The 24,066-nt window shown below is 43.2% G+C and overlaps 4 protein-coding genes across 5 annotated transcripts; 3 read left to right on the forward strand and 1 right to left on the reverse strand.

Moving 5' to 3' along the window:
* Nucleotides 1-600: 600 nt before the first annotated feature.
* Nucleotides 601-2,205, forward strand: LOC308372299 (uncharacterized protein; the record flags this gene model as incomplete). The annotated part of the gene is made up of 2 exons (XM_080847456.1): nucleotides 601-667; nucleotides 1,073-2,205. The coding sequence occupies exon 2, from the start codon at nucleotides 1,324-1,326 to the stop codon at nucleotides 2,203-2,205; it is 882 nt and encodes a 293-aa protein (XP_080703582.1). The 5' UTR covers nucleotides 601-667; nucleotides 1,073-1,323.
* An 8,051-nt stretch (nucleotides 2,206-10,256) lies between these two features.
* On the reverse strand, nucleotides 10,257-11,480 carry htr1ab (5-hydroxytryptamine (serotonin) receptor 1A b; the record flags this gene model as incomplete). Its single annotated transcript, XM_080847361.1, has 1 exon — nucleotides 10,257-11,480. The coding sequence occupies one exon, from the start codon at nucleotides 11,478-11,480 to the stop codon at nucleotides 10,257-10,259; it is 1,224 nt and encodes a 407-aa protein (XP_080703487.1).
* A 918-nt stretch (nucleotides 11,481-12,398) lies between these two features.
* On the forward strand, nucleotides 12,399-18,205 carry rnf180b (ring finger protein 180b). Of its 2 annotated transcripts, XM_080847359.1 has the most exons (7): nucleotides 12,399-12,444; nucleotides 13,064-13,182; nucleotides 13,577-13,669; nucleotides 13,823-14,794; nucleotides 16,883-17,093; nucleotides 17,359-17,484; nucleotides 17,752-18,205. In XM_080847359.1, exons 1-7 carry the CDS (start codon nucleotides 12,423-12,425, stop codon nucleotides 17,943-17,945), a joined length of 1,737 nt encoding a protein of 578 aa, XP_080703485.1. In that variant the 5' UTR covers nucleotides 12,399-12,422; the 3' UTR covers nucleotides 17,946-18,205. The 2 variants fall into 2 exon arrangements, with proteins under 2 accessions (XP_080703485.1, XP_080703486.1); XM_080847360.1 differs by lacking the exon at nucleotides 12,399-12,444 and having other exon boundaries at nucleotides 13,140-13,182; nucleotides 13,828-14,794.
* A 950-nt stretch (nucleotides 18,206-19,155) lies between these two features.
* Nucleotides 19,156-21,874, forward strand: rgs7bpb (regulator of G protein signaling 7 binding protein b; the record flags this gene model as incomplete). The annotated part of the gene is made up of 6 exons (XM_080847367.1): nucleotides 19,156-19,305; nucleotides 20,105-20,271; nucleotides 20,485-20,615; nucleotides 21,007-21,151; nucleotides 21,357-21,427; nucleotides 21,783-21,874. The coding sequence occupies 6 exons, from the start codon at nucleotides 19,156-19,158 to the stop codon at nucleotides 21,872-21,874; spliced, it is 756 nt and encodes a 251-aa protein (XP_080703493.1).
* Between the last annotated feature and the right edge of the window lie 2,192 nt (nucleotides 21,875-24,066).

The following is a 24,066-nucleotide window of genomic DNA, read 5'->3' on the forward strand; positions in this document are numbered from 1 at the left end:
CCGAAGGAGACAGACTGAGGGGGGGTGGGGGTTAAAGCTATCTCTTCCTGCCATTTCCTGAAAAAGAAAGCAAACAATGTGACATGTTTTTGATTGCGGCCAGCTTCGGAGGCATATCTATCTGTAGCAGGGCCAAGGCGTTACATAAGAGGTGGCCTTGGGCTTACTTGAGTCTTACACACCCAGATCTCTGTGTCCACTCAGCGTCTGCGTAAACCTGGCAGACTTTTATTTTGTCCACCAAAGACATCCTTCCAGTGGCCCCTTACATCAAAGAGTGCTCGCAATCAGGCTCCCCATTGTATCTGTGTCATAACAACTTCCCTGGTAAATATGTATTTGTTTCAGTGTTGGGAGACCGGCAGTGTCATGCAGATGAGCTCAAATTACTGCCTGCTTGTTTGTGCCGATCTGAACCACCAGCTCTCCCCCGACTCAAACCCTGTGTCCACTCCAACTCTGACTAATGTCCTTCACCAGTTTCCTGTATCCATGGTGACGGCGGGACTGGACCAATCATTGAGAGCAAGGAAGTGTTGTTGTTTCCTGTCCTCCCCAAAGGTTTCCTACGACCACAGAGGGAGCTCTCAGTTGCCTTCTTGTAATGTCGCTGACTTACTTGAAAACTCTGACACTAAAACTGGATTTATATAAAATCTGGAAAAAAGTGAGTATTCAGTGTCTGTCCATTCAGGTTTGATACTTTTTAAGTTCATATCTATAGGAACAAACGTGCCCTTTTGTGCCAAAGCAATCAGTGTTTGAAGAGATTATACCAAATCTATGATCTAGGCTCTTCACAATATCTTTGCTTGCTCCAGAAACGATTGATTCTAATTAGTTTTCAATTAACATTATACATAATTGGAGAAAAATAACTAATTTCATCAAGTTGATTAGCTTTTGTAATTTACCTCAATTGAATTCATTCTTAACTTTTGATCTTTGATCTTACTGCATTGTCTTGGAATCAAAGACAACTTCTCTATCCCTGTTCTATGTTCTGGCAAATTCCCAGCCATACTTTGTATGATTATGGATATTTTCAAAAACTTTCTTCTCTTCCCTGCAGGTTGGCTCAGCTCAGGTGGAATACTGCAGAAATCTGTGCATTAATCCATTTCCCCCCGAGGGAGTTGTTGACTGCTGATATCCACTTCTTTTTCGGGGGGGTTGAGCTGAAGAGCTTGAATGCCTTGTATTTCTAGGAGCTTACAGCGAGCCATGTCAGGAACATTCTTCATCTTAGACAATGGGAAAGACAGACCATGCTGACAGTGACAGTAACACAAAAAGGTTGCTATCCAGGAGATTTCAACAATAATGCAGCCAGAACAGGTGACACCCCTGGGGTCTCTGCATATCCCCTCCCAGCCTATGCGTTTGCTCAACAATGTCATCATGGAGCATGAGAGTTCTCCACAGGGACAGGGCCAGCTCTCTTCCCCCCTGGGATCATCTCCCCAGGCCCCCTGTGTGGCCTCCATCCTGCCTCCCCCCTGCTGGACGCTGGAGGTGGCAGTGGTGGTGCTCCTCATGACGGTGGCTTCCGTGGCGATCCTGATCCTGCTCTACATGGTGCTCCTGCTGCGCCACAGGCTCAAAGTGGCCCAGGCCGGAAACACCGTGGAGTACTGGGGGTTCTTCCGCTCCGCGCGGTACAACCTGAAGGAGCCCAGCCTGCCGCAGGTCTTCCCTGTCTCAACAACAGTCGTCACACCTGGGCCAACGGCACCACCAGTGATCGAGTCCAAACCGCTGCCGGATCCGCCTCCATCAGTCTCTCTCGCTCAGCACCAGCCGCCTCCTCCGTATTCGGAGCCCCCTCCGTCTCTGTCACCCACTAGCTCAGGTCTATGTCCACCCAATCGCTCCACCCAACTACGAGCATCTCCACTTCCACAATGCTTTGTCAAGACTCTACCACCAGTGGCTGACCCTGTGCTGCGTACCACATCTGTTCCCATCATACCTTTCCCATCCTTACCCCGGCCTCTCCACCTGAAGCCCCAGGCTTCGCTTCCAGTGCGGCCTCTGTCAGCCCAGCCCCACCCTCACATCTACACCACTCCACCCAGCCCTCACCTGTCCTGGGGAGCGTGCTCAGACGTGGACGTGTACTCGCGGGTGGGGTCTATGACACTCTCAAGGCCTGCCAGTCGAAGTCAGACGCAGGTGATTCTGTTTCAACACTCCGCTTTATGATTCAAAAAACCTATTTTGAATGTCCTGACTCAGTCCTATCTGACCATGTTACTGATCGAAAGATGGAAGGACATATTTAAAGACAACTCTTGAAATGTTGCTAGTTATTTGCTTGTTGTAGGCCAGCGCTGTCCTTGTGTTGTTTTGTTCATGCATTGAGCCTTTTGCCCTGGTGTATTTCCAAGACACTTAAATAAATCCTACACTATACAGACACAATAGATATTACATATATAACATGGACCAATTACCTTCCTTTGCCAAGTAGAAGTTATTGCAGCAATGAAAACAATGTTTGTGTCATGAAATGACAGACTATTAATGTATCAGTTGCCATAACACAGACATTTGAGGCATTTTGGGGTAACACATTCTCTGCCATCAAGGGTGATGATATAATTTATGTGTGCATACATTTTAACACAACCATGTGTTCACATGGTACCAAACATATGTACATTAAATTTTCAAGTTCAAAGTACTGCATTACTTTTCTGTCTTTGAGACATACATTGCTACGCTTTCTTTCTGATATTTTCTTTATTCATAGTAAACAGAAAGAATGCAGTGTTGTCTTTGTGAACTTACAACCTCATGGTCTGTCTGTCTTCACAATAGAAAACATATCTTCATGATGCATTTGGTTTATAATTGAATTGCTAAAACATTCAAAACTTCCACATTACAGTACATATAACAGAGGCTCTCTTAAAATGCAAGAATGGCCTATTTTTGACAGACAATAAAGCCTTCTGTGGTTTGGTGTATTGTGATTCTCTGTGCATTTTGTTCTCTTTTGGGGGCATATCTTACACCACTTACAATGGCAGTGTATTGCAACACTTCCTCCTGAAGGGTGGGACTTTCCTGTTGAGGATTTCCATCACTTTGTTTTGCTCTCTGTGTATCTCAACACCTGGGGCGGCTCGTCCATAAGGGTGATTGGGGTGACGCACTGCCTATTGGAAAAGGAAAAGGAAAAAAACAAATCCTGATGTATAGTGTCCTTGTATATCGCTTTGGATTAAAGCGTCTACTAAACGACTAAATGTAAATGTCATATTTTTTTTTCTGTCAGATTCTACCACTAGAACGTCTGATATGCCTTTGAATGTCATTGCCCAATCAGTCAACAGCCAGGCAGTCAAGGCAAAAGTCGTGCTTCAAATGGCCCCACCCTTTCGGAGCGATTTGGGGCTTTTGTAAGCCAATACTTTCAAGATCACTCAATAAATATTGTTGGTTTTGACATATGTTTCCCCCTTCTTTATGTTGTTAGTGGAGATATCATGTGTCCTGTTCAGCTATCATACAACATTTGAGACATGTGGATAATGAAAAAGTGGGATCATTTAATGTAGAGCCACATCATGTTTGCTTATGAAGGCTCCTGAATGTAACTTTCTTCCATAGCGTTCCACCTGTAACTTTCTAGCTATGTAGAAAGAGGGGACATATTACTGTTGGTTTCTGCCAATAGTGGACAAAAAGGTATTGCTGTATGAGTGAATCGGCTAACTTAATGTACCTACTGAATGGGTCGTCTTAATCATTATTTATTTTTTTAAATGCCCCCCCTGAGAATTTTTTCAGGAGCCGCCACTGCTCAACACTGGAATTAGAGTAGATATGAACTGTTTAACTTCGCCTCCACTACCAACAACTCTCCTTTTTAAGAATATATTTTATATCTCTCATTATTGACAGAAGTGTTTACTTTCTTTAGAATATGTATCTACTCCTCTCCCTTCTCTCACTTTGTGGGATACATAAAATGGGGAAATAAAATGAAGGTACATCTTGGCATTAACGGCAATAATGACAAAGGGATTTGAAAGGCAGTGCGTGTTTACTTCAACAAAACCAGTGAAGGAAATTTAGGACAAATACTTAATCACCATGGTTCAAAAGTGTTCCTTTAAAAGACATTCTGTGGTGTGTGTCTCTCTATGTCTGTCTCTCTGAGGCTTCCTCTCTAGAACTGATATCTGGGGGGGGCTCACCTCAGGCCTGAATCTCCTCTCGTCCCACTCTGTCACCCCACAGCTGATGCCTGTGCGGGGAGCGACACACATCGTGTGAGAAAAACACAACTACACTTCCTGAATTCCAAACATTTCCACCATCACTGACTGGCTGACTGGCTCTCTGTCTTGGGTAGTGTTTTTGTTTGTCAGGAAAGACTTCAATTAATTTGCTGGAGAAGTGTCAAGCTGAAATACCACATTGTATGCCCTGGGTACACACATCCTTTTCTATTTATAAAAGTAATCAATGCTCTTTCTCTCATCCTGGCTCCTTTATCCAAACCTACTGGAAGGTTCTACAGCCAAATGTCATCATCAAATGCCATACTTGCCTCTGTTTATTAAACCCCACATGTGCCTTTATTGCCTTCTGACATGACATCTCTGAAATTAATATCGGCTGTGTGCAGTGTCTGTCTGTCTGACTGTCTGTCTATCTGACGAATGTAGAAAAGAGTTTTATGTCTATCTACTGTATGGGTCTGTCTATCTTCTGTCAGTACTTTTTCTATTTCCATGTCACACTTCCTCTTTGGAAAGATAAAAAAGAGGACACGCAATTGCACACTTAAAGCAAGATTTTTCACCCTATAATTTGCATTTCAATATGGTATCCCAGAATGTGCAAGCACACAAACAGGGACTGTATAGTCTCAGGACAACTTTTGTTTGTGTGAGGGTAGCCAGTGGGTATAGTGATGTGCAGTGTGTAAACCCCACTACCCAAAACCTTAAACCAGTATTAGCAACAGACACTAGCACACAAAGGTTTTTAGCCTCCTTGCTTGCACGCCCGCCTCCCAAGGTTGTGAGTTTGAGTTTAGAACACAGGTTACGTTTGCGTCCTTGACAATTCAGTGAAACTATGTTTGGCTGTAAACACAATAAAGCTAAAATCTTGGCGTGAAGAGCTGTTAGATAATATAAGGCTCTCTGTAATTTATGCTGTTTTCTCTTCCTGGCAGATCTGTGTGTGTGTCTCACTGTCTGTCTCTCTGTGAGTCTGTCTGCTTTCCTTTTTATTTTTTCTTCCGTCTGTCTTTATTTCTCTCTAGCTTAAGACATTGTAATTCTATATTATTCACAAGTATTTACCATTATGTTTTGCTTAACTGAGCAATTCAATTTTCATATTAAATATCGGCACTTTAGACCACTTAAATACTGAAATAATTCTAACTGCTCACCCTAGTTTGCGCTGTTATTGCACTCACTGAGTTCCCAGGCAGCTCCACATCTTTATGCAGGTAAGCTCGAGCACACAGCCGCTGAAGCCACAGCACAGAATAAAGAGCCTCTGCTGAGAAGCATGTGGGCGCAGTTCTGTTTTATATGGATCAGGTTTTTGAACTTTTCTCTTTCATGGCTGTGGAACAGAGGCTTTTAAATCTGTACCTCCAAACCACAGGGAGTCTTTCATTTCCTCTGAAATGATGACAGGATTTGTCACACAAACCCCCCCCCCCACCCCCCCACCCACAGTATGATAAGATTACTCGGAAACCACTAACACTAGCTGTTGCCAGAGGTTTAAGGTAAATCCGAACACAATGACATGGTTGAATTGTGGAATGTGTAAATTGAAATGGGGTTGCTTCTTTGGTCTTATTATATGGCCCTTTAATATCCATACAACATTGACATCCAGAAGGCTAATCTTTACCCTAGCACCCCAAAGATGAGATGTACAGGCAGAATATACAGTACCTCCCTTTTTCATTCTCACTGCAGAGCCTGGTTTTAGTCTTACAACTAACACTATAAATATTTACACATAAACAGCAAGCTCCAGACAATCGGCTAACCACTAGCACGACAAACCAACCTGCTCACAGCTTGGTGCAAAAATAAGTTCAGGAACGGCACCCCCAGTATGCTGGTAATGTCTGTGATCGTGGAGGCTTTTGAATTTTCAGTTTTCTGTTGGTTTTCGGTAACCAAACCATGAAAATGTCTCATTATCACTTACAGAAATATTTATATGCTGCAATAAACTAGCAACGAATATTAGGTCCTAATTATGGTCTACCTCTCAACATCCCAATCATCCCACCCCTCACTTGAAAGCAGTAGAAATGAAAACTCTACAACACCTCTGGCCAACACATGCACATTAAGCTAATAATGGGCCCCCAACTTCACTAACAAACTCCATTGTTTTAATCAGTGTTTCATGTTAGACCAGTGCCATGCCATGTCTTGTAAGTGTGTAAAACTGGTGTCTTGATATCAACACACAATCTCAGCTTACAAAGAATGTCCAATGAAAGATTGGCGGTTATCTCTTTATGGTTTATAATGCTTAATTTTTTTACTTCTGTAGGACATTTCACCAAACATTATAACAAAAGGCCAATGTGCATAACAAGTGGGCTCCAGTGGGAGTACTGTGCTCTAAGAAGTAAGCATGAGTTTGGCAGTTAATTGGTCTCCGATGGAGGCTTACTCTGAGAAGCATACAGGTACCCTCATAATCTGCTCCTCTGTAATAGCATGTAAGGTCCAGGGCCAGCGGGCTACAGGATGTTAATGCAGACTGATTTGTTTAAGCCTCCTTTTTCTTACCAAAAAAACTGGTTGGCCTGAAATCCAATAGCCATTACCAGCGTGGCAGAGAGCCCACAAAGCTGCTTGTGCTCACAGTAAACCACCACCACCAGCACCCCTCAAGAACACACACACACACACACACACACACAGTTTTAGGGAGTGAGGCGATCAGGAGTTGTCACTGTGGTTTGATGAGCTGTTCTGGGTGTGAGTGTTTATGGTCTGCCTGGCACCACAGACATGCCCGCTCTTAATTCAGTTTGGCACGGGTGCCACGGAGGAGACGAAGGGTCTGCCTTATCACCCCTCCCAGGTGCAGAAGGCAATCATGCAAGCTCTTCATCTCAGCCAGCTTTCGACGGCTTGTGTCAACAGTGGTGAGGAGGCCTTGAGGTGGGGAGAGTGTTAGCTGTTACCTTTCACAACCTGCAATAAACTTTATTTCTCTCATTCCTCTTCTCCAGCACTCTGTTACTCCCTTTTCTTTTTCTTTCTACCTTTTTCTTCTCTCACACTATTTTTCTTTCTCACACAAACTTAGTGTTTGATTCTTTCCTTCGCTCTTTCTCTCAGCCTAGGGGTCTTCATCTGAGCCCCAGAGACATGAGACCCCTGACAATCCCTCACGTATCTCCACTGGGAGGGAAGAGAGGCTGAGGGTGCATTCTGGGTAAGAAGAGCTGCACAGGGTATATCAGATTGATCAGTTAAGTCAAACAAGAGAGGCCATTTTAGTCAAATTATGATCTTTTGCTGTCTCTGTTTTCCTTTCTTTGGTGAAAACAATATTGAAAGATTTTACTCAAACAACCCATGTACCATAACCACTCAAGCTATATTGCATATGCTATCATAGTGTGCAAAAAGTTATATTATATCATTTTGTCTCTCTGTTCATCTTACTCATGTATTCCTGACAAGCAGCTGGACTCTCAAAACAATAAAGTTGCTCTCAAGGTGGGTATTGAGAACACAACAGGCATTGTCTTGGTACATCGTTTGAAGTCATAGTGCCTGTTTTGACACAGAAGTTGAGAGATGACTCAGCAGCACACTGGGACCGGAGCACCTTCTGCTCTTTGATGGAAAGTGTACTTTCTCAAAAGGGACTAGTGTATTGCAAGTTCACGCTCTCCTCGTTTGAAGCTTTGAAACAATACAATTTGGCGGTCGATGCCTCACAGCGGTGGCTGACTCAGTGCACACGGATTCATCTCTCAAAAGAGTGAGTGGATGAAGAGCATTCTACTTTCAGCAGTAGTTAACTCTTAATAACATATGCAAGCAGCATATAATTTACTGCTAATAACTACATATGAATAATTTGATGGTTGCTGTTTTGTCGATTTTTCTAGTTTTTGTCATTGTTCTCATAAACCATGCGAGAGCTGGTCATAGATAAGGAACTGGAGACACCCAGGGCACACACATTTTGTTTAACAAAAAGGCATTGATAAATACAAAATATAAAGTAAAGAAGTATAACATCTGGGACCTTGACAACTATTTAAAAAACAAAAAAACTCTGTAGGCTCCTATTATGGAATGGGTTCTTATGATGGCCGATGACAAAGGTGACATGGTAGCTTATGTTATGTTTTTGGGCCGGGTCGTACATGGGCTGATGTTGTTTGTTGAGCAGTGCTCGGTGGAAGAAGGAAAGGTAAAAATAGCTGTGGTTCCCAGTGCAGCGATATCTGGCCATCTGTGGGCCTCCAGTGTGAGTGGCTGCTCAGTATTGTTGCAGGCCTTTGATCAGATAATTGCCCCTATAACCCAGAGTTTGAAGCCCCCTGGGTGTCATGGAGACCACTACCCTGTCTTCCTGGATCCAGAGTGACATGACTGAGTGGCCACTGGACTTGCTTGACATGCTGCAATAGAGGGCAAACAACCAGATATCTGTCACAAAGAAATCCTGTCAGGATGGACTCATGGACTCCATCCATGGGCGGTGTGCTGCGTGTATTGGGTTCACTTTGACTGTGGAATAATTGTAACTGTAAATGCATTGTAATCTTGTTAGCAATTCAGTTTATGTGATTAGAATGGCAATTTCAGCCTGCTGTACACTGAGACCAGAAATGCTTTTATTTTTTTCAGTTAACTTCTGTTTTGTGGATGCCATCTGTGGCTGTGCTGCAGCAGTTGTCATTTTGTCAGTGTGAATTTATATTTTTCCCTAAATGCTGTGTCTCATTTCTCAATAATTTTAAGGTTAATTCTTTACTGCAAAAAACCTCCTCCTGTTAATGTCATGTGAACATTTGTATCATATTTTTGTCAGGTTACCATGCTCAGTGCAAAGTAAGCCATATGCAACAGATTTAAGACCAAATTATGGGAAACTTTGCATTTGTCCTTATGCTGATTTCAGATCATGCAACACTGGGAGAAGAACCGACTGGAGTAACATGATGGATGGCAATAGGAAGTCCTGTATTTACCTGGAATTTTGTCATGCTTTTGTCTTGGGCAGTCTTTTAACACTGTTTCACTGACTCTGTTCTAGATATATGTGTAAAAGTCCCTGGAGAAATACTGAGATATGTAAGTAATGGTTCAGAGGGTTGGGAAGTAGGTTGTGATGCATATTGTCTTAGTAGCCAGTAGACCATGTCATACCCATTCATAGCTGAAGGGCCACTTAAGAGATGCAGTCTCCCTGAGCATATAGCCTGCTCCTCCTCATACAATTACTCAGAGGAGAGGGAAAATGTCCTGGTTTCGATCTGCTTTAAATAAAGATCAAAAACAAGCTGTGAAACTTAACTCCTGTGCTTTGCTGTGTTGCAGAGGAAATTCAAAAAAATAATTTGTATGCTAAAATATGTTTGTGTCTGTGTGCATGCATGTGTGTATGTATGTATGTATGTATGTATGTACGTATGTACGTATGTACGTATGTATGTATGTATGTATGTGTGTGTGTGTGTGTGTGTGTATGCAATGCATCATCTTACTATTGCAGCAAACCTGTGAGGTATTTTACACATACACAGGGATGGGAAATTGCTCCTTATTACTGTGACGGCATTTACACTTTTCCATAGTCATATCTCAAAATCATATAAAGCATGAAATATTTTTCATATAGGAACATGAAATTCAATAAATTTCCAGTTTGCTACTTAGGTGCTGTATATTGTGTTAAACCAATTGAAGTCACAAAGTGAAGATTAGTAGCTTGATCATTTATTTGTACACCATGAAGTTTCATATTTATTGTAAGGATGAGAGATACATTTTGTTTTCTCTCATCATGTACAGCATACATTGTCATAGCATAATAATAATAATCATAATCATAATCATAATAATATTACAGTTGTATCTGAAATAATATTAAGTCACATATTATCACGCTATGTTTTTAATCACGGCATTACCTCGATACATCGTCAACAAATGATGTAAACAAATGCTAATCAAGTGAGCCGTCTGATCTTTTATCTATTGGACGAACAATGGATTTCATGGTCTGCAATAATGACATTTTATAATTTTTTTAAAAGCACTTTGAAAGTCTTTGTTGAAATAAGCATATATGATAGGGTTTAGGAGGGAGTTTGAATACCCGAGCCAGTTGATCACGTCGCGGAGCCATGCAGGCATATCACATCTGGTGCAGAAGGGCACCACGAGCGCTTTAATGAAGAAGGGCAACCAACAGAAGATAAACGTTCCCATGATAATACCGAGCGTCTTTACAGTTTTGCGCTCCCGTGCCAGTGCTATTTTCCTCTTTGCCTCGTTGTTTTTTTCGTGTCTGTTCTCAAAAAGGGGGACCGACTGGGGTGTGTCGGGGAGAGGAAGGTTGTTTTTAGAGCTACTGTGTACCTCAATGATCTCCAAAGACTCGCCGTCTTCGGCGTGCTTCACTGCGCCATTTACGCACGAGGTCGGTTTGGGTTCCACGCTGCTCTTCCAGTTTTTGCCAAGATCTCCTTTGGGATTCTTATGAAAAAGAGCCGGTGACACGGTCAAACATTTCACTTTCTTCTTCTCAGTTTTCCGGACCGTTCTGCGAATACTGAACCTAGCAGCTTTGAATATCCTTCCATATAAGACCAACATTAAAATAAGAGGGATGTAGAAAGCGCAGGAAGTGGAATAGATGGTATACCAGGGATCTTCATTAATCCCGCAAAACAGCTCCTCGGCCTCTGACTGAGACTTCATGATAAGCATGGGTGGGATTGATATGGAGAATCCCACAAACCAGGTAACGCTGATTAAAATCGCAGCGCGTCTTAGTGTCCTTTTCTTCATATAGTCTATAGGATCTGTTATTGCCCAGTATCTGTCAAGAGCTATTGCGCACAGGTGCAATATTGATGATGTACAGCACAAAACATCTAAAGAAACAAAAATGTCACAAGTTACCTGGCCGAGAGTCCACTTGTCTAAGACTTGATAAAGTGCCGCCATAGGAAGAACCAGCACAGACACCATTAGATCTGTGATGGCCAAGGAGCCGATGAGATAGTTTGCGACGTTTTGGAGCGTTCTTTCAAGCGCAATGGCCGCCACTACACACGCGTTACCAAAGATCGCACAAAGTATGAGCGCGGCGAGGAAGAATGATGTGGTAATCTGGTAGCTAAGTGACAGTTCGACACTAGCCGTTGAGTTCTCGTCTTGCCCATCCGTTTCGTTGTTCGGAAACCACACGGATGTATTGTTTCTGTCATCCATGTCGGGTGAAAGCTTTAGAGCTTGGCATAACGGACATTAGGCAACTCCAACCATCTGCCGGAGCGCACGGTCTGTGCGCAAGAGAGTTGGGTGTTTGTATAGATATTCATAGAGACTTGAGAGTCTCTGAGGGCGGATGATGAGGAGGGTGCATTTATACCAGCTGTGGGTGGAACGTCAGTTACCTGGGAGGGTGGAAGTGGAACGGACTCTGCTTTTCACCCCCAGTCCATTCGATTTCAGGGGGAAAAAAAGACAGTGATATGTGTCTGGGATTAGTAGTTTTAGGCTTTAACTAAATGTGTATCATACTGAATGGCAAATGTTTACCTCGTCTATGGAAATAAATGAATCATGATCTCTATTATGTTATTGGGCTGTGTAAACTGCAGTTAGGCTACTTGTTGGTATGCGTGTGCATGCATGAAGCCTATGTGTATCTATGGTCGTGTGTGTGTGCGTGTGTGCGTGTGTTATTCCCCCGCCCTGCTCAGAAAGGTGTATTGCTGCCACCTGGCGTAGGCTGTGTATCTTAACCCAAAATGGTGGCGGAGTAGCAAAGGGAATAGGCCTACGCATTGTTTGTTACAACAAAGTAGCAGTGCCCAAATCACTACAAACACTCATACTTTTCACTGAATAATATTCTGCATTAAAAATGCAGACTAAAACTCGTCACCCTTCTTAATAGCCTACTACAGACCATCTTAAATTAAGCTGCCGTTCTACTTCAGACAATCTATACTACAATAGCCTATTTACACAAATATAAGAAAATAGGGTTTTTTGAGATTACTGCGATGCGGTCATCTTTATTCTACCCCAACTTCAATATGTGTTTGGCTTCGTTTCGTCTACATATCGCTTTCCGTAGTAAGGTGACGTCATACTTCCACTTAGTCGCATGTTCAAGAGAATAATCCCAGAACCCAAACAAACAGGATGAGCAGAGGCTCCAAATCAGGTTTTTAATCTTTCCTGAGACTTGTCGAAACAGCTACATATTCTAACCTTTTAATGTTGCTTTTATACCCTTTTGACAATCAAATTTCCTACAATTCGGTGTGGCCAGGTAACAGTTAGAAGCAAATTTGCTAGCTAGCATGCTACATAGCTATCAAATGTTATGTTGACCCTTTAACGTTACCTTTTATACATGTTTCACCCAAGTAGCCTTACAGAGGAGCACCTCAAGCTAACAAACTAACTATCTAACAAAATAGCTTTCCTACGCCACTGACACCATCTTAAATTAGTCTGGGAAGAACAACGGATTAAAAAAGTATCGCTATTAGTTATTCTTATGTCATAATGGAGTAACGTTATGCCTTGCAATGACTTTGAAGTTACCTGAAGTGTCAGGTTATCATTAGAATAGTTCTTATCAGCCTGGGTTGCATAATATTAATAAGGTACATTCTGGGCAAGTTATCACCGACTTCTATATAACTGACATTTTCAATTTTGTGAAGCCAACAGACTCAAACTATTTGCTACGTTCAACATTGACCAATTTATTGACCTGATAATAACAAATGATATTGCTACTAACAAGCACACAATAAAACGTTATGTCCTTTCAGCGTTAGACGTGCCTCTTATGGACGAAACGTGGGATTCTTCTGAGTACTCGGTCCCTCTGACCATACTTCGCTGCAGAAAATGCCGAAAGTGTCTTGCTGAGTCGACCTGCTTGCTGTCGGTGAGTAGATAGGCCTGAGTTCTGTACATCAGCGGTAATGTTACAAGTACGACAAATTTACATTGACTTTGAGTTGACTCTGACATTGAGTTAACATTGCCCATTCACACATTCATAGTAATCGAATGTGCCATTCTTCCACCGGATGTGAAGTGTGGAACATTTGTAAGATGCTGTGATCAAATTATGTATCATTGGTAATATAGTTGTTTTCTACCACCTATCTCCAATGTGGGCCCTAGTTCAATGATGTCATTAGCATTACATATAGTTCCTAGAAGTAAAGGGGTCAGATTCAGGTCAGTGTGTGTGTTGTCAGAGGTAAGAGGTGTGTTGGAGAACACATTGAACTTGGTATAGATAAGCACTGATTGCCTTCTATATCCTTCTGAAGATAGGGAATTCAAGGGAGCTTTCTACCACGTGCAGTGTTTGGCACATGAATGTGGACACCTTGCCAGATTGGATTCAGTCAGCTGTTCATCAGGTGAGTCATTTTTTTCCACATTTGATTTCCTGAAGTGTTTAGCCTGTACAAGGATGTCTTTCAGAACTTCTTCAAATGATTATTATTCTGTTTGTCTTTACCTCTGAACATGTGACAGCCATTCAATTGTCTCCTCTCTTGTCTCCTCTGAAGGCTAGGTGGACCGTCGGTAAGCTGAACTGTCCCTTCTGTGGAGCTCGGCTTGGGGGCTTTAACTTTGTGAACTGCTCCAGGTGTCCGTGTGGCTACGAAGATCAGGTGCACATCAGCAAGAGCCGGGTAGACCACGAAAGCAAGTGCACTGTTTACCCTCTCAGACCCTTGAGAGCATGGGGGAGGGCGGGCAGGACGGACTCCCAGGATGAACTGGGAGACCCAGACGGCGAGCGGATGGTTAGAGGAAGCAGCGAGGGCTGTCTGCCGGACCCACAGTCATCCTGCCCAGCCATCCTCAGACTGATCGGAACCTCAACTCCCATCGCGCCCCCCCATCGCCTCGGAGCTGAAGCAGAGTGGACGGACAGCCAAGCCGCCCTTCCTGATGCCTCTTCTCAGTTGCTGTCTGGCTTTTGTGGAATATCTGGCCTTTCCTGTTTCGGGGAGTCCTCTCTGAAGCGCATCCTGGACCTGGCTGAGGTTGAGACGGTGGGGGAGGTGAGGCCGAACTCGGAACAAGACTCTCCTGCTCCGCTGGTAGGAGTAAGCCACCCCCTGTCCCCTCCATTAGAGGCTGCAGCAGAGACAGCCAACAGTCAAGACGAAGCGCGTGGCTCGTCAGGGCTGCCAACCCCTCTTCACTCAGGTCAGCAGCAGCATTTGGAGCTACTTGTTGGAGATGCCATGCCGCCAGAGGTGCTGCGTCATGAGGCTCCGCACCAGCCATCCATACCAGGAAGCAGAGTCCTCTCAGAAAGGTCAGATGGGGAAGAAGAAGAGGAGGAGGAGGAGGAGGAAGAGTGGGCGGTGGCTCCCAGAGTGCCAGACGTCCCCCCAAACCCCCCCAGGCCAACAGCAGCTGCCGAGTGTCAGCTCAGCAAGAGGGAGAAGAACCGGCTGAAGAGCCAGCGGCGCAAGCAGAGGAGGAGAGAGCGCTGGCTCCGCAGTCAGCTGGAGGAGAGCCAACTGGTAAGACCACACAAGAATCCCAACCGTTCACGATAAGTAGGACAAATAATGCTGTTTGAAGGACAAGTTGTAAGTGTCGACAAAGCAACAGTCTTGATTTTCATAGAGATATAAAAACCATCTGCATAGAGACCAGCAGTCACTTAGTTAGGTTAGGTAAGGTCCTTGCACCTTTTGGTTTGAAAGGTCATTTTTGTGATAATGTGCAGAACAGCAGCAGACAGCCCTGATATGAGCATCCTTATCAAGGTTAGAAAAACGTGTGAAACTGCGGAATTGATTAAAATTGTCCAAAATTCAGTTGAAATATTTAATATTCCTTCTATTTCTGTGAGGGCTTGACAACATGTAGGCTATCACACTTGGCCCATCTACTGACCTGACACCATACAAATTTTATGTGGTGAATTGAACTCTGATCCAGTACAGAGCAGTGATGGTCAGGTGGATCGGTTGGACCAATAAACAATCAGTTGAAAAGACTTACAAATTCTGAGAACTCATGTCTTGGATAGCCCAACAAACCAGGCAGATAAACCTGACTGTTATTAGGCATGTGAACATTGCCCCTAAGGAGAACTCCCATTGGCCTATATACATGAACTCACTCACCCATCCAGCACCTGTAGCGCTTCTCAGGAGGAGAGACGCCAGTGTGATTCACCTGCGTCAGGTGGTCAGGGACCCAGTCTGGTACGGCTGAGATAGCTGATTAATGATCAGTGCATGCGTGCGTGAGTGAGTCTTCGCAGGAAGAGAGTGAGAGAGAGTAGAGAGTAGCCGAGTGATCTGGGTGATGGCTTGCCCGGCCGGATCACAGACAAAGGGCCTCACCAGTGGGTGCAACTGCGGGGAGCCCAAGCCTCTGCCTGGGGAGACATCCGAGGTGGGTCTGCTCGACTCACAGCTGTTCCAATCCCACCAAACGATTGCTATGCAGTTAGCCATTTTGCCCTGTTCAAGAGCAGCTGTGAGCCTCATTACTTATTTCTCAGCACTGACCATTTACTCTTTTTAAAATTGTATAGTTGTTGAAAATTAGTGTTCATAGTTTTGCCTATATATGACTGCAAAGCAGATGCTTAAAGCAGAAAAAACAGCTTTTAAAGTTCAGTAAATTACAAGTGTATCATCAAGTTGCGGTTATAAACGGTTTAAATGTTTGTAGTTTTTGTAAATTTGTACACCGTAGTCTAGTGGAGCGTGGACTAGTAATCGCAAGTTCCCACTGGGCAATTTGGGAATAATAAAAAGCATTCCAGTTACTTTATTCATCTTTTGCGCTTCTCAACTATTTCATGAAAAAGTTTTGCTTGTGTTGAGAAACTGTTAAGCTCCAAAGCCAAGAGAATCCCCAGCTGTTTGTTGCCAGTAAATATGGAGCCATTAGTGAAGAGCTCCCCTCGTGATTTCTTTTGCCGGAGTTTGGAAACACAAGCCCTATCAGCAGTCTCAAGGGTATGAGCGCAGCCAACACTCTGCCTGAGCGTGCTGATGTTGATTGGAGTAGCCCTTGTACTTACAATACACAACTGCCAAGTCTTTTACAGACCAGCCGTGATTTGTCTTTTCATTTCCTACCGATCACACAAAATCACAAAATTGCGAAATCCTTTTGGGCATAAGTACCAGCTCATAAATTGATGCATGCACCACTGCCAGACATAGAGGGGCTTGTTAGAATGCCAAGTGAAGCTGGCAGCCCAAGCCACAACCACACATTATTAGCTTTTAAATTACATTGTTGGGTTGTTTGGTGTTAAGGAAAAGGGACAAAACAAGGCAGTTAGTAGTATGTGTGTCTTTGTCATTCAAATTAGATATATAGGTGTTATTTTATCATGAGCCTTAATTACAGGATTTATTTGAACAGTATTTATAGTTTTTTCCTACTAGTGTATTAGCTTCGAAAGGATTTTCACATTTTGTTGATGTTTCTTTAGTGTGTGTGTATGTGCCTTTTTGTTTGAGGATGTATACACAACTATCCTCTCACTGTCGTAAAAGGTATTCTGGGGGTTTGAGGTGACTTTTATGTGTGCAGGTGCAATGGCGAGTGCGTCACCTCTGTTGTATTTCTGATGACAGGGATACACGCCTCTGGGCAGTGAGGATGAGGAGGAGCGCGAAGGCCACACCTGTGCCGTGTGTCTGGACGTCTACTTCAGCCCCTACATGTGCCAGCCCTGTGGCCACGTCTTCTGTGAGCCCTGCCTGCGCACGCTAGCCAAGAACCGTCCAGGCAGCACACCCTGTCCTCTCTGCCGCACGGTCATCTCCCACGTGCTCTTCGAGAAAGGTCCGCAACTCACTTGACCACAATAGGACATTCATGATGCAAATATAATATCCCTGCAGAATACATGCATTCAAAATCATTCTCAAAAAATGTAGGGATGCATTTAAAAAAGAACAGCTTAACCCCATAAGCCCAGATTCATTTGACATACAGTTTTGCAGATAAAGATGCAAATGATTGCTGGTCTTTCAAGTGTGTATGGCATTGCCTTGCTAGCTATTAGATTTGAAATGGCTTCCTCTTCATGTTTTATTTGTATTTTCAGAGCTCAACCAGACTGCAAAGACTTTCTTCCCTAAGGAGTACCTCTCACGGAAACAGACTTTCCAGAAAGCAAACTATGCCAAATGGCCTCTTCCTCACTGTCCCAAACGGTTTCGCATCTTCTGGGGTTAGTCTAATATAATCTGATATTCTGTTCTCATCGCAAATTTAGTGAATGTAATTTCACTGCAGATAACTTATTAAAGGGTAAGATTTGCAGGATAAAAGAAAAAAACTGATGAAAGGATTCTCAAAGGATTATTTGGGAGAGTTGCTTTAGTCTTGCCTATGGCAAACGTGTCGTTTTTTTTCTGCATCATCTTAATCATACAGTTCATGTCATACACAGCCATGGCAGACCATCTTATTGAATGAGTCTTCAAAAACTTTGCAGGGTTCCAGAGAGATGCCGCCCGGGGTGGTCGGTGGCAGTTCCCTAACCGGCCTTTTGGCCTGGACGCCCTGGACCTGGTGGACATGAGGGCCTGGCCCTTTGACATTGACCTGGTCATCATCTACGTCTACTCCATCCACTGGATCCTGGCCTTCCTCATCCTCTGCTTTGTGGGCTACTGTTTCTTCTTCTGATGGGATGACTTAGGCATTAGGGCTGTCATCTTGATTTTGATGGACCTCTGACTATTCACTTAAACAGACTGACCAACCTCAGTCAATTGCACATTTAAGTGAAGTAGGAAGCAAGCCATGGACTTGTCATCTTTTTTTCTCTTCAGTTGTGGATTTGAAGGGTTTTGAAACCACAATTTATTTTGTGCATTATTTTAGTTTGAACTTTTATTTCAGGTTTGTTGTGTGTATGTAGACACACATTGTGTGGTTATTGGAAAAGGGTGGGCCAAGAATGCAATGATGTGCAATGGGAAATATTCACTTCCTTTAAATGTTGTAATTAATGTTGCCTTACTGCCCTTCATATCGTCTTAATGGCGAGTAAATAGACCTGTCATTGTATTTCTGTTTGTAAATTGTCTTATTAAATTGAGTGAGAAAATGTAAACCTGTTTTGAGCCTCTAGTAGTGTGTATGTGTGTTTATTATGGCGGGCTGAGGTAGTAGTGGGTTTAATGTTATTTTACCACAACAACGGCTGTTCTAAGTCACAGCTCCAACCCAAGATCGCATTTGTCTCATCCCTTCATACGATCCAAAAATATTGCGATTAACAATGAAAGCACTAAGTAGAGAAGCTTCTGTTTCGACCCAATTGTCATGGCAATGTGTGTATACGATGTTGTTATCCAGAGAGGGTGCTGATGCTCTCTCTGCAATGTAAATGAAACCTCTACTGTGTCCATCGGTTTGTTACGCTCTGGTCTCTGAGGACTTTAGTTCGATTAGTTTGCACCAATTAATTCGTACAGATGATAACCATTAACAGTTCACATTGAAATATTTCGTGTTTTCGTAAATGTGAAGTGTTTGTTCATACAAACATGCGAATTCTGTAATTCTCTGTTAGGTCCGCGCACGATCGTTAATGTGAGGAGCGTTTAGCAGCATCTGGCGGCCACTGATTGCGCCTCGGCGGACTGCTGAACAGCACTTGGCCTTCTTCAGAGGTGAAGGTGACTCGCCTCCATTGAGGAGGAGATGCAGAGACAGAGCCGCCAGCCCGCCTCGCAGCCTCCTTCAAACTGAGCGTCAGCCGTCCCAGCGAAGGGGAAAGCGCATGGTTCCGTCTGTCTTTGACTGGGAAGAAATAACAGGTTTGGCGCAGAGCGAATACAGTACGTGATTTTTTTCGGTCTGGGGTGGTTTTCATCGTGGATGCGTATGCATGTGTTCTGCACCGAACGGGCGAAAAATCCGCCCCAGATCCGCAGCAAACATTTTTCAGATCGGGAAGGCTTCTCAAAGGGACCCGGAGAGGCGGGAAAGTACCGAGAGCACTCGCAAAGCACAGCGAGCCGTGGACGACTGCAGGATGGTGAGTGATGGAGCGTCCTACCACCGCATAGTGACATGGTTCGTCTGAAACTGTTACACTGTAGCTGCCACAAAAAATACACCTGTCTGACTGGCACGTCAAACAATGACAGAGGACAATTTTCTCTTCATCTGTCTGTGTGTATGGCTTGTAGGCTATCAAAACAAACGGAGGCTTAGAGGTTGGATATATTGAGAATTGATACCGAATAAGAACGAGTAAATGCCCTTCATAGCGGATCCTTTCCTCCACGTCATGCGTGAGAGATCCCGTTGTCTTCTAATCTCACTGGCGCAGAAATGGTTCTAGATTCTTGCGCATCCGGGGCCATTTCTGCAAATATCCCGCGTCCTTGTATTTGCAATTTTATCATTTCGGCTATAACTAGAAATGGGTAAATTATGTCACTGAGGTTGTCATTGTAGTTTTGTATGCTAACGGTGTTGTCTCAAATGATGAGCATTATATGTGGTTGGCTGTATATAGTTCACACTGCACTCGAAAATAAGGATAATTTTGCCTGCAGTTTGTGTAGCCTACAGTAAATAGTTGATCTTTGTCTGTTCACTCGTATCAGTAACAGGAGACGAGGTAAATCCCATGGCAAACTGTATTTGTTTGCCCACATATTTATTAACAAACATTTAGCATCTACCTCTGCCACTTCATCTCAGTGCAGTGAGAGCATGGGCCATGAAAAACAGGTCACCTCTCTTTTTCATCTCGTACACTTTCTGTCATGCGCATTCTCATTCAGAGCAGAGGCCCGCATGAATGACACTTGTCCCTGATTTTCCAGACTGTGCAGGAGTTCAACACTCTCGTGGCACTATATCGTGAGCAGGTCATCTCTATCGGTGAGATCTCGGCAGACTGTCCCTCTCTGCGTTCCCAGATGCAAAAGACTCGCATCAAAGGGTGCAACGTGGCCCGCACAGCATACCAGAACCTTACTGTCATTTCAGGGTGAGCGTCTTTGTGCGTTGAAGTATGTGTCTGTGTGTGTGCGCGCTCACACCACAACATTTGATTTTATAAAGTTAAGCATTAAAAAATATCCAAATGAACATTATTTTGGCAACGTTTGCACATAGTATATAAGTATAAATTGCTCTTATTTCCCCCTATATATGTGTGTGTCTTATGTGTGTTCTCATATCCTGTGTCTTATCACCACAGCCCAGAGGATGGGGAGATCCAGCCGGAGATTTGCCGACTCTTCATCCAGCTGCAATGCTGCCTGGAGATGTATGTCACAGAGATGCTCAAGTCCATGTGTCTGCTGGGGGTCCTGCAGATCCACCGCAAAGGTGCAGCTCCACGACCACAAGGGGGCTCTAGAGCTCCACACCGGAGCCCCACAAACACGTTTCCATAAAACTATAGCAATGAGAATTTCCTGGTCTGCAAAACAGTTACACATTTTCTGCTTTTGCGCACTGGGTATTTTAGTGAAATGAAAGGTGCTATATTTGTATATGATGAACTGAAGCTTATTATTAAGGGTCCAGAATCTGAAACTCCCATATCGCTGTAAACTGAGGGGCATGTAGCCTGCTGAGAACAAACAAACATATTTAGAATAAAAATTAGCTAAGAGGTCAATAAAAAACAAACCAAACCATGATATCTGTTTTCCCATCTCTGATCTTGAGGTTGCCTGTCAGAGCAACCAAGCTAACAAGGATCTCTGTGTTCCAGGGAATGAGCCTTGTTCAGAGCCGAACATGGACTTCAAGGTGGATGAAAGCTCCGACGTTCCCATCCTGGAGGAACGCTCTTCCTCACCTCTGGACTTCCCGCAGGACTCCTGGATGGTGTGCACAGACATTGAGAACATTGAGAGGTACAAGACCTAAAATATTCAAACTGTCTGATATGTAAAAACATTATGCTGATGGGTAGATCTGTGTCAAATTAACTTTTTTTCCTGCACAGCTGGGGAAAGAATACATATTGCTTTTAGCTTACATTAGCTGGCCAGCACACTGGGTAGTCTTATAATGTTGAGGTTAATCAGAATTCTCTTTCCCCCCACATTCCATTCACAGGGACATAAGAGAGATGAGGAATCTTCTCAGCAAACTCAGGGACACCATGCCTTTGCCATTGAAAAATCAAGGTCAGTGTGTGTGTGTGTGTGTGTGTGGCCCTTATCCCCCCCTGCAAAGTTTAGCTGTGTGTGTGTGGCCCTTATCATCCCCCCTGCAGAGTTTAGCTGTGACCTTAATCTGACATACCTGATGGCAATCCACACAAGGCCTACAGGGATATCAGTGATCAGAGTCAGTACAAGGTCAAGGTTGCACCTGAAACCTGCGGCGAGGTAGACTACTGATTGCAGGATTGGCCAGTCGAGTGCATCATTCAAGTGATTTTGAACAGCTGTGAGCCTGGCCATGTTTTATATTTCCCCAATCTTCTCTCTCTCTTTTTCTCCCTCACTCAATTTATCTTGCTCTCTCTCCCTTTCACAGATGATAGCAGTCTGCTGAATCTCACCCCATTCCCACTTGTGAGGCAGAGGAAGAGAAGATTCTCTGGGCTCTGCTGTCTCGTGTCTGGATGAAGCCCAACTCCACCTCACTCACTCCAAACCTCATCTATAATCTAGGTGTAATCTGTCACTGATCTGTCTCTATCTCTATCCTATGACCAATTACTCTTTAATTTGTCCTATATGTGTTATTATACTACCCCATTTCTTATTCTTCTCTAATGTGGTTCTAATCTTTCTTTAGCACATCTTCAATCAGTATTGCCTGTCTGTTATCTCTCTGTAACGCCATAGCCACTTCAGACACTGAGGGATCAGTTTGTCTCCACCAATATACAAGTACATCTTAATGCCCTCTCCCCCCAAAATAACAGGCCTTTTCATTGTAAACTCCAGTTGCCAGTTTCGGAAATTGGAAAATAAAATGGACAGCCGTTTGCAGAAAAGTAGTGTAGATCTCAGAATGCTGAACACTCTCGAACCTGAACAGTCCCATGACAATGACCAGGGTGGACATGATTCAGGCTAAGTAAGGGTTTCCCCTAAAAAACAACATTTGAGATTTTGTACTTAAGTCACATACATCTCCCAAGATAGAACCTCTTCTAACCTGTGTTTCTCCCATCCACCCTTTATCATTCTTTATCTCTTATTTATCTGTTAAGGTATCCCTAGTCTGTAATCAATCGCAACCTTATCACTAATCTAAATAGCTAGTCCCTGTCTAATCATTTCTTAAGGGTCCCTAACCAACTTTGACTGTGTGTCCAAGCTAAACTGTCTAATATCTATCCCATACCAATCCCTATCTATCTCTGACTTTAAGTAAATCTGTCTTTGAGGTGGTCCGTATTCACCTTTAGTTTATCCCCAGTCTGTCTCTGTCCTGTTGTTTCGGCCTATCTATCTATCTATCTATCTATCTATCTATCTATCTATCTATCTATCTATCTATCTATCTATCTATCCTGGGTCTAATCTGATAGAACCCATTTGACCACACACAGTCCTCTGCCCCATCCCTCTTCCTACTCCAACCTGCCATCAGTCTACAATGTAAACTAAGATGACTATCAATACTCTTCCACCCACGGTCTCTTCCTTCATCTAGTTACTGCCAGCTCAAACCTGTATTGTTGTCTGTTATGAAGGCTGACCACGCATCAGAGTTTGACACATACTGTCTGTATAAAGACATTGAATGGAATGACCATAACCAATGAATTTCATAATACATTTCTATTTATTGGCCATCGTTTTGAATAATGGCTGTGCAGTGCATTATAGACCATGTCCTTGCTATGTTATTAGTCAGGTAAACTCAAAGGGACAAGCACTAGACTAATAGCAGCAAACATGATTTTATCTTAAGTGATTATTTGGGTCACTGTGCACATGTGTTTTCTTCTTTAGTCTTCCATAAGAAAGGGAATCTGTATTCACATAATTTATGTATTTTTTTCATTTAAGGGCTTTGCTATGCTCTGTATGAAAGCCATCACCAATCCATTGTGAGCACAGTACAGACATCTGTGTATATATTGAACTATAAATATATATAAAAAGAATTTTATGTAAGTAAAAGAATGCTATGTCTTCATTATTCTACTCTTATATTCTGTCTCATCTCGTGGTCAGTCTAAGGAGTTACTATAACTGGACGGGCCATATGTGTGCTGCATGGATGGATGTAGCTTGTAGCGTTAGATGTGCTCAGTCGTCTCTCTGTGGTGTTGGCATAATGTATAAGCCATTTTATAAAATTAATAAACTTTTTTATTTAACAGTATCTGCAATGACTTTTGTGTAGTCTAGAGTTGTCTACTTAGTATCTTGTCGTACTCTTTGCTGGCTCCTTACCATGGACATCATGTAGCCTTTCTGTAGAAATCGAAGGAGGAGACTTGCAGGAAAAGGCATTCCAGTTCCATTTTTGGAGATAAACTGGTCAAAGCGTTATTTGCAAATCATAAAAATGCCCTTGCATCCAAGTTTCGGTCCTGTACATGTTGCAACATTTTTGTCCTTCACAAACAGTTTGACAGTACAAAATAAAATAACACCACCAAAAGCAAGTTAATTGTATTTTGTGAAGTAAACACATTTGTGACACTCACACACATACACACACACACACAAAATGATGAATATGCACATAAACACTGAGGCATACACACGCCACCCCTTTGGCCAGAATCTCTCCTCTCTCTCTCTCTCTCTCTCTCTCTCTCTCTCTCTCTCTCTCTCTCTCTCTTTTTCAAAGG

The sequence above is a fragment of the Sprattus sprattus genome, assembly GCF_963457725.1.
Source record: "Sprattus sprattus genome assembly, chromosome: 11".
In the NCBI taxonomy this organism is placed as follows: Eukaryota; Metazoa; Chordata; class Actinopteri; order Clupeiformes; family Clupeidae; genus Sprattus; species Sprattus sprattus.